The sequence below is a fragment of the Sycon ciliatum genome, chromosome 6 (genome assembly GCF_964019385.1).
Source record: "Sycon ciliatum chromosome 6, ocSycCili1.1, whole genome shotgun sequence".
In the NCBI taxonomy this organism is placed as follows: Eukaryota; Metazoa; Porifera; class Calcarea; order Leucosolenida; family Sycettidae; genus Sycon; species Sycon ciliatum.
In genome coordinates, this window is record NC_088648.1 from 18965922 (window position 1) to 18978608 (window position 12687).

Below are 12687 nucleotides of genomic sequence, written 5' to 3' on the forward strand. Positions count from 1 at the left end.
CGATTGCCTGAAGCTCGAAGTAATCCAATACAGAATGTGTGTTGCAAATATGCATGCAAATGGAGGAGAGCCACATGGCAACATGATAGTTGTCATGCAATGTTAGTACAGAAGGCCAGATACTCATCCATTCCTTTCTTCATAGTTATTAGTGTCTTAGCACCAATAAAGCGTATCTAGGCCCTTCCTGCATTTCTTTTGAAGCTGACGAAAGATGTGCTTGAACGTGTATGTTACTTCTGCATGGAGATAGTCATGTGAGCGCTGAGAGACCATAATTGGGGAGTGCTTACTAATACGACAAAAGTAGAAGCTAATTTACAGCAAATACAGTGTCTCGTGTTGTTGAAGACCTATCAGGTGCATGATCACACAACATAATTTAGAGGCGACCCTCTTGTTGATCACGAATGTTATCAACTAAGAGTGGGTCTCTGATGTCGCCTATCAAGTTAGCCAAGGCTGTTTCGTCCAGATGTGATTCATTTCTCTCCCGTTCACGTCCCTCCTGCCGACGCTGCCATATGCGGCGAACGGAGAGAGTCCTGAATCTTCCGTAGCCTCCCTCCTTGGCTAGGCATTGTTGGTAGAGGAGTGCTGTCAGCACCAACGCAGTTGGCGTAAGGAAGAGTGCCCCACTGACCCATAGCACATAGTTTTCGGTCATGTGTGCAGCGTACATGACCATGTAGAGTCCTGCGATACAGATGGAAATGCAGAGCATGAACGACTCCCATATGTTGTAGCCGACACCCGCAAAATTACCCTTCCGAAGAGGCCTGAACATGGAAGCAGAGATAACACACACACTGAAATGATAAAGTCATGCAGCTGGAGGATGATATAATTCGTTTCTTCTGCACCATAATCTAGCACATCTACATAATTGTACGCAGACAAGTTTGAGGCTGTAACAAGGAATGACAAACGCCAGTCGCGAGTGAACCCAAACACAGAACACGTAATGGCCATCAAGCAGGATCAATCTTCCACTCCACACTCGCGGAGGGTACAGTATCAAGTTGAGAAAACCCCACTACCTAATCATGAACTAATCATGGCATTGTCAAATTTCAAGAGTGGATTTACAAGTAAAATAAGACGTTTGCTGCTACAAAATTCACTGCTCTGCGCTAGTTAGCCTAAAAGACAATGTTGGCCAGTCACTAAACTTGGCTATTGTCCTCCTTCTTCTCCAGTTTTACATCTTTTTTTCCTGTGGCCCTAATATCTTCCTGTTGATGCACCCAGCTAGCAATGACACAGAGACTCATGGTCGAGTAATCTGGTCGGATCTGATCACCGCTACCGTTCTTCACTATAATTATATTCATATGGTTGATGGCTGTGCAAAATATTCATTAGTTTGTGGGGAAGTTGGAAATGGGGAACGGTGTGAAGAAAACCTTGACTCGAACCAGGGTCCCTCGCTTATGACCAGCGATTCCCTACCACTAAGCCATGGTGTACTCGACACCCAAGCAGCAACATTTGCCTTGTAACACGGATCAAAGAAGAAAGAAATATACGTACCGAACTGTGCTATGCACCACTAGAAGCAGCAGAAGGAATCCAGATGTCACCAAGAGTCTGGACACCGCGCTTGAAAACGGTAGTGATCCAAGCAGGCCAATGGCAATACGCCTCATCAGGTTCACAGCTGACCACCAGCGGCATTCATCAGCATACATGCAGCACGCCTCGTCCACGAAACCCTTCAACATGATATGACCATGCGTTCGTCGAATGAGTAATAGCAACGGCGGTGGGAGGATAACTATGGACAGGATTGCGACTGCTGCCAGGACATAGCCTAGATGCGGTGACACATAGCAGTCTACGGAACCATCCATGGCAAGCACCTGCCTGTCGTTGATTTGCACACACCAGAACACACTGAGAGCTGTGAAGGTGAGCATAAAGTAGCTGTAGACCAGAACAAACCACATGACTCGCACTAGTTTCATGTGGCTCTGTAGTCTTGCCAGTCGAGTTCCAAGGTAGTTGTAAGATCGTGCAATTCGTATAGCCAGGAATATGAGAAGAAGTGTGATTGGTTGGATGAGGAGTAGAGTGCTGACTTGAAGTCGATTTAGGTCCTCTTTGAGACACACGTGTCCGAGTCCGAAAGTCAAAACGGTGTAGATGCTGCTGTAGACGAATGTGACTTCGTTCGGGAAGATATACCAAGACGTCTGAATAACAACCAAAATAAGCAGAAATCATGGCAGACTCTAATCTCAACATACATGTAGTACGAGTTCCTTCCGAACACAGCACATCACTGATACCTAACTTCATAACTTTCTTGACGTTTGATTTTCCGATCTATTCTAGTCATCATGTGACCTTTCTTCTGATTGGTAGTTTGTTACAGAATACGAAAACATATTCCACTTTCATTCTTTAATCTTTGACCTGTGGTTCACTATTTGAAACCAAGAATGAGATATAAAGTTGCATCATCGAACAAAATGCTGTCTGGTGCCTTCAATCAGGCTTCATGGACATGGTTTCTCTGATAAAAAAATCCTGATTAAAAGGAAGTTGCGCCAACTGATATGCATGTACATGTACTTGAAGTAAATATTTTTTCATTATGTGCTAATAAAAAATATTTATTTCAACACTTGTAATAACCAATATTACCTGCACAAAGAACAGCCAGCTATCCAGAACTGGTGAAAGGCCAACATTGAAGTAGAAGAGCAGAATGGATGTCAGGACTGTCATTACCACCATGGTTATGACGTATACCCATAGTGGAATAGATGACGTCATTGAGCAATCAACGCATTGCTGTAAAACGACACATAAGAGGCAAGTAAAATCAGTCATGTGCTATCGTCGCCAAACACACCCGGCCAATGCTGCACATGCAGTATTGGCCGGATTGGTTCCGCGACGATTATAGAGTCCAAGAGGAAGGCTTCCGCAAACATGCAAAGTGTTTATCGCTTAGGGTTACCAAATATAAAGTATAAATATTAGGGGTGAAACAATTACACTGAATACTCGAGTACTCGCTCGGTGTTTTCAAAAATAATCATATCCGTAAAAAATCAGAGTACTCGTTCATACATGATACATGCATTTACCACAGAAATTTGCAGTTTCAGAGCAGCAGTGGTCAGATATTGATGTGCAGACTGTGTGGTGAACATTTGTTCCCGAGTAGAGGGAGCCCAAATGACCCACCAACCAATAAACCAGAGAAACATGACTTCCACTCGGTTCAATCAATGTTGTATCATGTAATTTTAGGGACCCTGGTGTGCAATTTTTAGGAGATGAAGATTACTCGAATACTCCAATATTCGATCGGAGATAATCAGAGTACTCGAACTCTGGATCTCAGTGTCAGCTTTCCACCCTAAAATTAATATCGAAGAAATGGCAAAGCCAACTTTGTTTGCAACATACTGGGCAGAGAGCGGAACCTGAACGGATCATTGTCACAGTTTGCAGCCATGTTACTATTCTTACCGCTAATGCTAGCTTCAGTCTTGTACCGGCTCTGCATTCTCCACACAAGATACCCGCGGCATTGCCAACACATGCTGGCGTTCCCGATCCATTGTAGAGCCACGCACTACTCTTGCAAAGTCCATTCGTGCACTGTGCAATGCCGAACGGGTAATCGACGAATGATCCATACGCCTGCGTCTCTTTGAGCGAGATGTTTGAAGTGTTACTCTCAGATTCAAACACCACATGTTCACCAGTAGATATCCAATCAAGAGGTTCCTTTTCTGAGCCGCGACGGCTATTGGTTGTGATGTTACCGGCCCAATAGCCTGGTTTCATATGCACAAAGCGACCCTTGCTGCACTTCTGTATCGCCGTAGAGTTCATACAGTAGCACACTTTAGTCAGTGGAGTCAGTTGCTGGTATTCTATGGTAACCTGATGCACAATATAAATAATTCAAGGAAACACAATAACAATGTTTTCATATTAATTCAGAACCTCCTCGTTCGCTCTCAGCCGGCACGTTGCTACCCTCGTTAACCATTGCACGCACGAAAAATACCAAACAGCGAAGAGGTTACGGGTTTTGATCCTACAACAAGTGCCTCTATAACATAAATACCGTAAGGATGGAATGGGTATTTTTCCAAGGGCTAGATAACTAAGTCAAAAAGGAATTATAACTCCCTTACGCACTCAACCACCAACACACACACAAACACGCGTTTGGACCCAAATATATTCATTATCACTTTTCAATGCCTTACCGCTACATAAGGGCCGTAGAAGCCTCCAAAACAAGGTCGCAACTCAAATGGCACATCCAAGTAGAATCCATCTTTAGACTTCTTTTCTTTGGCAGTATCATCCAACAACCTGAAACGGAAGTTTCCTCGTGCTCCTGGTTCCCCGCCAAGTGCTATGCCAGTGAGAGGTGAGCTTGATATGAAATACCTCTCTTCCAGGTGCTCATACAGACCTCTATCTCTTGCTCCATACCGTAGCATGTAAACATTATCCTCACTGATAATCTACATCATTATTTTGACATCACAAAAATATAAAAGGATTCATCAAAAACCTCAATCTGCCAGTCCAAGATATCAACGGCCCTTCATTGCATACTATAGAACGACACTGCAGAACGTCATGTCATAAAGCATTGCAAACTTTATTTTGAGACAAAATCGCAAGATGGCAATGGAAATCGAACGAACTTCTACTAAGAGAAGCATAATGTCTCCTTAGTTATAATAAAGGTAGTTTCTCTTGTAGTAATGGGAGCACAGGTCAAGACAGCGTTGAAAGACAAACTGTCGTGGAAGTGACGGACACAAGCAACTGTACAAAAGATCTTGCTACTTGTAAAACCTATTCCGTGTATATGCCGTATGTATGTATGTATGCCGTCATAATCATCCGCAGTGCGCTGCTAGAGCCTGGATGTTAGGTGGCCATATGTTTCTTGTCACAACTTTCAAATAGCTGGATAGTCTCACTGTGAAATATTATGTTTTCTAATCAAAATACCAAGAGAGAAAGTGAGTATTGAGCCCGGGCCTGTTTGCAACGTATATCCTATTTGAAACCGTCTCCTCTTCTGGGTTTGCCAATTTCCTGTTACAGAATCTCTCCCCCCCCCCCCAAATTTGCACAGCTCAGGAAAGGAAAAACAACCTAATAATCCTGCCAAACTAAAACTTACCTGAACTTTCATTCTAGAACTAGTCGTAGACAGTAAGTCATCATAGGTGCGAATATTGACAGTAATATGCTCTCCTGGCGCTGGGTATAACGTAATACGTGAGAGGATGCGCCCAGATGCATTTCCCGCTGAAGAGCTCCAGTGAATGCCGCTAAAATGCGACCATGGTGCCAAGATAAGTGACCCAGAAATGATAACGTTGCTGAGGTCCCTAACATTGTTGCCGCCCATTCGCTCGGCAAGGAGTTGAAGTGCGCTGTCGGATTGTCCTGAAGACAATCTAAAAAGCAAAGGGTGTATAAACGTGGTTAAATTCCGTGCGGTGTGAAACAGTACAATCAGATGCTGCACAGCGGGGGCGGTGGCATATTGGATGGAAGTGGGGGCGGGGCAAAAGTAACTCCTCCGACCAAAAGTCTCGGAATCATCGTTACTCCCGTGCACCGATACACTTCTGTAGTAAGCTGTAAAGTCATTGTTAGAACGACTTCGATTTATTTACGTATTGTATAAATTCCCATGCTGTGTACTATTGTGTGTTTCCTCGAAAGATCTTTGAGGTTAGGCTTAGTAAGGATGAGAATGTTGCACCGGAACTGCACTTTGTTTAGATTCATTATTCGATTGTCATAAAGCGTAATAATGATTACCTTTTCATTATGTACGTTTCCTTTAACATTTCCATACTACACCGATTTATCTTGTATAGCCAGAGGTTACCGAGGTGCTTATAGCAATCTGTACTTGATTGTCCCAACAGAATCCAGGCTGTGCTGAGTTTTAACAGTTTGCCAAGCGCATTGTTCAGGTTAGTTGCGGTGAAAATAGACCTGCTGCTAATAGCGCACTGGAGGAATTGATCCATGCCCCTGCCGACATTGGTCAGTTGAGTTGTATCAACCCAAGTGGCACCGAATGTTGCACAAGACCCATTACTTCTTGAGCCCCTCTGGTAGCTCTTGGAAGCGGGTTGGTTTTCGAGGAGAACAATCGGATCGGCTTGGATGTAGCATTTTTTACGGAAGCTCAGCTGGAGAGACATAAGCAACACACTGACATAAGTAGTCACAACAGTTCTTGATGTTTTAAACAAATATATCTACCGAAGCTATTGCCTTCAAACTGAGAGTCTGCTTAGTGCGTCTTCACAGAAATTGAACCAGACTGCAAACATCAAGACGAACGGGTCAGAAACTATCGTCATTTTTGTAAAGAATAACCATTTGAAGGTTGAAGGTGTATGTAATTAATCGTCTTCCTCTTTTCTCTTTTCTCTCATTTGGAAATGTAGTTTTTAGTTAGCCGTCGTTGATTACCGCCCTTCATGTCATTCTCACTATTGGCAACACGGTGAGCCAGCAGATGTTGTATCAATAAAAACAATAAGAATAATGCAGCTCATTTCATACCACAACCTCTCCATGGCGTCTGTAGGTTTTCTAGCCTTTGTCTTACCGAGTAGCCTTGCATCTTCGGATCCAGTGAGCATTGTCCGATACCCCTGTACTGCTTACGAATACTGGCTCCGACAGTAGACCACCCATAGGACACATTTTGCCTCAGAAATTGCTGTAGATTCGCCTGTAGGCACATAAGTAAGGAGGACAAAGCTGAAGAAACGAACAGGAAGTATACACCTGTCATTGGCACTGGCCATGACATTCCGTTGAGGATAGGCTTGCGAGGGATTTTTGATCTGCAAACGTTTCCAGTTTAGGCGTAGATGTGCTATTCGCAATGCAATGCTACATTCTTTCTCAGTTTCACGCCTTGCTCATTACATTGCGCCTATATTCTTCAGTAAAAGCAATTGTGATCCTGTTCTGTCTCGCCTTCTCTCACGAGCTTTTTTGTACATGTACGTAAAACAACTGTCAGGGTAAAAGTCATTATCAGTACCCGTAACCCCTCGGTGTTGGAATTTCTGTTGTATGTACCCGTAATGGCTATTGAGGGTAGCAGCTAGTCGGCTGAAGAGCGCTAGAAGTAGAGCAGAGAACCATCGGACATGCAGTATGGAATCTCCGAATGGTATTGTTGCAAACCACCAGTTCTCAATTGGGAAAGGGCCTTCGCGCTTATTGCATTGTATTCGTTTCAATGTTGTATTTCGACTCCACCGTACCGCTGATGTTGCGGCATGGCCTACGCTATATGCGCTGTGTGCGTTTTGCTGTATACGCTGTTATGTCCAGTTTTATATGCGTATGTTTTGCATGTACGCTGTTTTGGCATGCTATAAATAGCTGGTGTTATTAGTGTTCATTGTTAATTATTCGATGAAGTGAAATATACTGTGCAAAGGAAAAGAGTTGTCCTCGTGCCATGTGGTCGTGCGATCCTGACAATTTAGAGAATGTTAGAGGGTTCACAACATTTGGCGACCATGCCAGGATAGGAGCGAGCATGGCAGAGGAACTATGGAACAATTTGGAAGCCAGCTTTATCGACAATGGAGAGCGGTTGGGATTAGAAGGCGAGTTGTTGAAGGTACATGTGGAGCAGAGGCTCCAACAGTACGCGGAGCGTGAGGAGCGCAGTGCCAGACGGCGAGAGGAGGCGCTCCGCACCGATTTTGACAAAACACTAAAGGAGATTAACGAGCGCATCGCCAATGCGTATGAGGGTGATGGTAAAGCCGCGATGGGAGGTACAGAGGAAGCTCCCAGTCACAGAGGTGGGCGTCAACCGTCGATGAAAATCCCCTCATATGATGGAACGCAGCCATTGGAGCGTTATCTTGACCTGTTTGAGGACATCTGTTCCAAGAATGAGTTCGAAGAAAGCGAATGGCTGCTGCGACTGCGCATTGCGCTAGCGGGTAGCAAAGCGGAGAGGATATGTATTGGATGCAACAATTACGAGGAAGCAAAGCGAGAGTTGCTTGCCTCGCTCGGAAAGACTCCGGATAAAGCGTGGAAGACATTGCTGACAGGCAAGCAGCGGTCAGATGAGTCGTTTCACCAATACGTTGTCCGTATTTGCCGAGAGGTAGAGGTGTGGGCCACACTCGCTATGACAGAAGATGCTGAGGTGGACACCAAGTATAGCGCCGATATAGGTTAAATGGCCCCGGTGCTGCAAGCAATGGCAAAGCAGGTAATCTTGGAGCAATGCGGACCTGAGATGAAGACGTACCTGGTCGAACGGCAGTGCTACGGGATGTCTCTGCGCCAGGTACAGGAGCACGGCGCGTCTTACCAGGTTGCGCACGGACGACAGGGTGATACTGCCAGGAAGCCAGTAGAACGATCCGTGCCAAGGCCCACGGCGTCGGCACAGTGCATGGCGATATCGGTCGCAGATGCAGAGAAGCAGCTAAAGTCGCTGCCACAGGAAGTGAGAAAGGTTTTTCTGCAGCGAGAGAGACTGTGCTGGAACTGCCTTAAGTATGGCCATATGGCCAGAGAATGTGGGTCAGGCTCGAGATGCACGAAATGCCAGAGGAAACACCACCTGCTAATACATGATGTGTTGGATAGAGCAGGTTACAGCCGGGAGAAACCGAGTGAGATAGTAACGGAGAAGAATGTTGGATCGTGCTGTCTACACTCGCCAAGTGTGCGTCTGATGACCGGAGTGGCACGAGTTGAGGGAAGAACTCGAAACGCGAAGGTTCGCGTGTTCCTGGACTCCGGTGCTGAGGCGTTGTTCGTGACTGCAGCGTTGTTGTCAGCAATCGATGCAGAACACGTTGGGGTGGAAAATGTAGAGGTGAAGCCGTTTGGCGCGGAACCAACCCAACAGCGCATGGATAAGTACGCCATCACGATCCAGGGTCGCTCAGCTAGCATTCGAGTACGCGCGTTCGTGATACCAACGCTAGAGCTGGACCTGAAGTGCGCAAGTCCTCAGACCATTGCGCAGTGGCACAGTTGGGGAGTAGAGCTGAGTGACAAGCCTCAACAAGGGATATCAGACGAAATACACATGCTGATTGGTGCTGAATATATCAACGCGGTACTGCACAGCAAGAAGGAAGTTAATGGTGAGACGGTGTGGAACACAGAGATAGGTACTGTATTATCTGGTTCAGCGTCTGCACCAAGTCGAAACAGTCAGCTGGTGAACGTGTCATGTGTCACAGCCCACATCGACAAACTATGGCAGTTGAATGAACCTCCAGAACAACATCAGCATCTGCCATCTTTCCCGCTATGTCGCCAGGGCAGCGGGTACCAAGTGGGTCTCTTGTGGCGAACTTGTGGCCAACGGATAACTATGCTCAAGCTAGAGTCATCGCAACGCGGCTTCTTGAAAAGCTGAAGAGGAATGGGAAACGTGCGCTCTATGATGATGTGCTGATCAGGGAGTACCGCGAGCTTGGAGCAATTGAGCTGGAGCCAGGTGAGAGCGATGCCGGGTACTATGTACCGCATCATGGTGTATTCCACGAGCACGCTGCAACCACGATGTTAAGAGTGGTGTTCAATGCCTCGGCGATGGCTCCAGATGGCAAGTCGTTGAACGACATGGTTGACCCTGGACCGTCGCTATTGCCGAGTCTCGCAGGTATGCTATTTTAAATCCTTTCACCACTGTGCACCTGCCCCACTAACGACGTATATATACGTCCCCAGTGTACGTCGCGTTTGTACTGATGCCTCAACATCAGTGGGGCCTGGAACTGTTCATTAGTGGGCTGAAGGCCCTGATCGACGTGTACCAGTATGTGGCCAGTCTGCACAGCAGAACAGCCGCGAGCATCGAGTTTGATGTGCGTATTTTTGGCAGAACTTTGCAGCCTAGAGAGCGTGTGTGGGCAGGCGTGTGTTTACCGCCATATTGCCAGGTGTGTCTTTACCACCATATTTATCAACTATTTTTGGCATATCGTTCAAATAAATTGTTTTGCTCAAAGTTCGTTTTCGTCATCTTGCCCTGCTCTTTCTCGGCAAGGTAAGTAGCTCAACTACTCTGTGTCGATGGAACGAGTCCTGTGAAGCAGTGTGAGGCGGGTAATGACTCTGAGGATGATTCTGGAGACAGCGAAATTGTGTCGGAGTCGTTTTCTGAAGATTACGAATTTGCTGCTATTCAAAAGATCGCAGCTGACTCGGACGCAGGGGATGCTGGAGACCAAAGAGATTTGGAAAGCGATGCTGAAGTCTCTGACAACTAGGCATGGTGTTCTGAGCAGGAGCTATCTGTTGTGAGCCCGTTTGCAGAAGTTCCTCAAGTAAACTGCGATCAAATTTGAAGGTCAGATTTTTGAAAATATTTGAATTTGAAGTCAAGTGTACTGGTCAGGCATGCATGCAGATCACAATAGAGATGTGCATACATGTAAGTATTGTATGTTGAGTACAGAGCCAGGCACCTACATGATGGAGATTGCTATCTAATATGAATCCAGAATAATCCAGAATTGTCAACAATTGTGCAATTTTGAATCACTTTCAGAAATTGCGCAGCCGATTGTTTCTTGAATTTTCATACGTACGTACACCGGTACGCAGTATGCACTCGGCTGTTAAGGGAATGCTTCAGACTATTTAGATAGCTGGATTGTCTTGCCAGTGAGTGTCCAAATCAGAGAAGGAGCAGCATTGCATTCTCCATCAATATGACTTTACCTGTGCCGCGTACGTACGTACACGTGTGGCCAGAGATGAATCACCCTGGGATGCGCCGAGCACAGTGAGCCAACCGCTGCCACTGCACCGGCTGCTATTATAGCTGATGCAGTTGCTGTGGTTGCTACTCCAGTTACTCGGCATCCTCACTGTCCATCATATGGTTTGTCTTGAAGTAGGTAGGGCTGCTGGAGGATTCAAGCTTTACGAGGCGCCCAAGAAAAAGAAAGACCCATTCTGGATCGCGAAGTTGCATATGATGCAAGCGCCGTATAAAACGAGTTGCTGTACTCTACTCTAGCTTGCCGTAGAACACCAGGATCATATCAAGCATGTTATATGACATTTCTCCATTCTGAAGTCAACACTGACCAGTTATAGCACTGCTTGCCATTGCTTGTCTGATCTTTGTCGTCAATTGCCCAAATTGAATGAATTTTGAGGAAAAATCGCCAAAAGTCGCATATCTAAATATGGTGTTATGAGTCTCGTACAATGAAATCCTACAAAATTTCTTTGGATTCACAGTGCATATGTCCATACCCAACATCTCCAACCAATTTTGGACCAGAATATGCATTTTCAAAAATGCCATTTTTGGCCCAGTGGGAGGTGATTTTCCGGTCAGGGCTAAAAGGTCTTGCGTTTTCAGCTAACCCAGCTATGCTTAGTCCGAATTGAAAAATTATTTGGCACAAAGGTTAATATTTTTTATTATTACACGCATTCCCGCGTTGAAGTGTAGCAGCAGTATGCTGCGTCCACAGCTTCGCTTATGCAGAATGGCTTGGGTGAGAGGAGAAGGGAGAGAAAACAACAAGGCAACCAATATCTATGAAATAGGTCAAAATAACATGAACATGAAGAGAACCAACCTACTTCAAAAGTACATGTGCATGATTGCACAAGAATGGAGACGACAAATGGCTATAATCATTGTGCCACAAAAACGGTACACAGGAGATCTGTCAACAATGTAACGAAACATAAACTCAGTTACTCAATACAGGTTCCACTAAATAACAAGAGAACAACGCTACAATATTAGAATTGCTGTAAATTATCGCAAGTGTAGAGAACGAGTCCAATACAAATGAGGACCATGAACAGACTGTCCCGAAGTTATTTTGGGAACAAATTGTACTACATGTACTTGCTGACACTGACGCTGACGGAACACGAATTTGAGTTAAATACTCACGAAGTCTTGTACATGTACATCATTATGCGCCGGTGTTGTGGAGTAAGCAGGTACGTCAGTCACCAATCCAGCTTCAGCTTCGCGTTCGCTTCAGCAGAATGTTGCCCGCGTTTGCTTTGCCTCCACACGGATAAACGACCAGCGCAGAGTTCCGCATGTCCGTGGCCGTATGGTCTTGATATTCTTCGTTGGTGCCGGCAAATCTCAGTCCACCTCTCACAGCAAGCCGCTCTATGAAAATCTTTCTCTCTCCATTGGAGTGCTCCCCAGTTGCGCGAGGAGACTTGAGAAATTCCTCCAGTGAGCGAGGAAGAAGAGCTGAGTTACCAAACTCAACCAAACAGCACAAAGGTTACACAACTAAAATACATTTATGTGGAAAGTTTTGTAATGATAAGTCAATTCCTTGATGGGTCAGGATGATAAAGGTTAATGTCGTCTGTTTTCAGCTCATACATGGACATATGCTTACCGGATCAAGCCATACAATGCTGAGACCACTTTGTTGCACGAATGTGCTAATATCCACCTCAGTTTCTAGAATGCCGAAGACATTGAGTATGCCATTTTGAGAAACTACCGGAGCGCTAGTGAACGACTTTCCTCTGCATAAGAAATAGGAAAAAGAGAGATGCCATGGGCACAGTTTAAATATTAAGCGTGTAAATGTACCAAATTCAAGGATCATGTCATCACAGAAATGGATTTTCTCTCCACCAAAACATGCGAACATC

General features: G+C 45.3%; 2 protein-coding genes across 2 annotated transcripts in view; one reads left to right on the plus strand and one right to left on the minus strand.

The window, feature by feature from the left end:
* Positions 1-12687, plus strand: part of LOC135819562 (uncharacterized) — a 205263-nt gene that overhangs the window by 120958 nt on the left and 71618 nt on the right. The gene's annotated exons all lie outside the window — the stretch shown is intronic.
* LOC135819014 (uncharacterized) lies at positions 1655-10896 on the minus strand. The gene is made up of 7 exons (XM_065332165.1): positions 10753-10896; positions 6632-6757; positions 4239-4502; positions 3487-3906; positions 2650-2799; positions 1701-2195; positions 1655-1660 (listed from the first exon to the last, which is right to left on the minus strand). The coding sequence occupies exons 1-7, from the start codon at positions 10894-10896 to the stop codon at positions 1655-1657; spliced, it is 1605 nt and encodes a 534-aa protein (XP_065188237.1).

Excerpts from the sequence above, each read along its gene's own strand:
- LOC135819014 (XM_065332165.1), bottom strand. The coding sequence starts at position 10,896 with ATGCCGAGTAACTGGAGTAGCAACCACAGCAACTGCATCAGCTATAAT. Across the intron at positions 4,503-6,631 it reads CGAAGATGCAAGGCTACTCG|ATTATCAGTGAGGATAATGT; the intron begins GTAAGACAAAGG and ends ATAATGATGTAG. Across the intron at positions 2,800-3,486 it reads GACTGAAGCTAGCATTAGCG|CAATGCGTTGATTGCTCAAT; the intron begins GTAAGAATAGTA and ends GTCGTTTTACAG.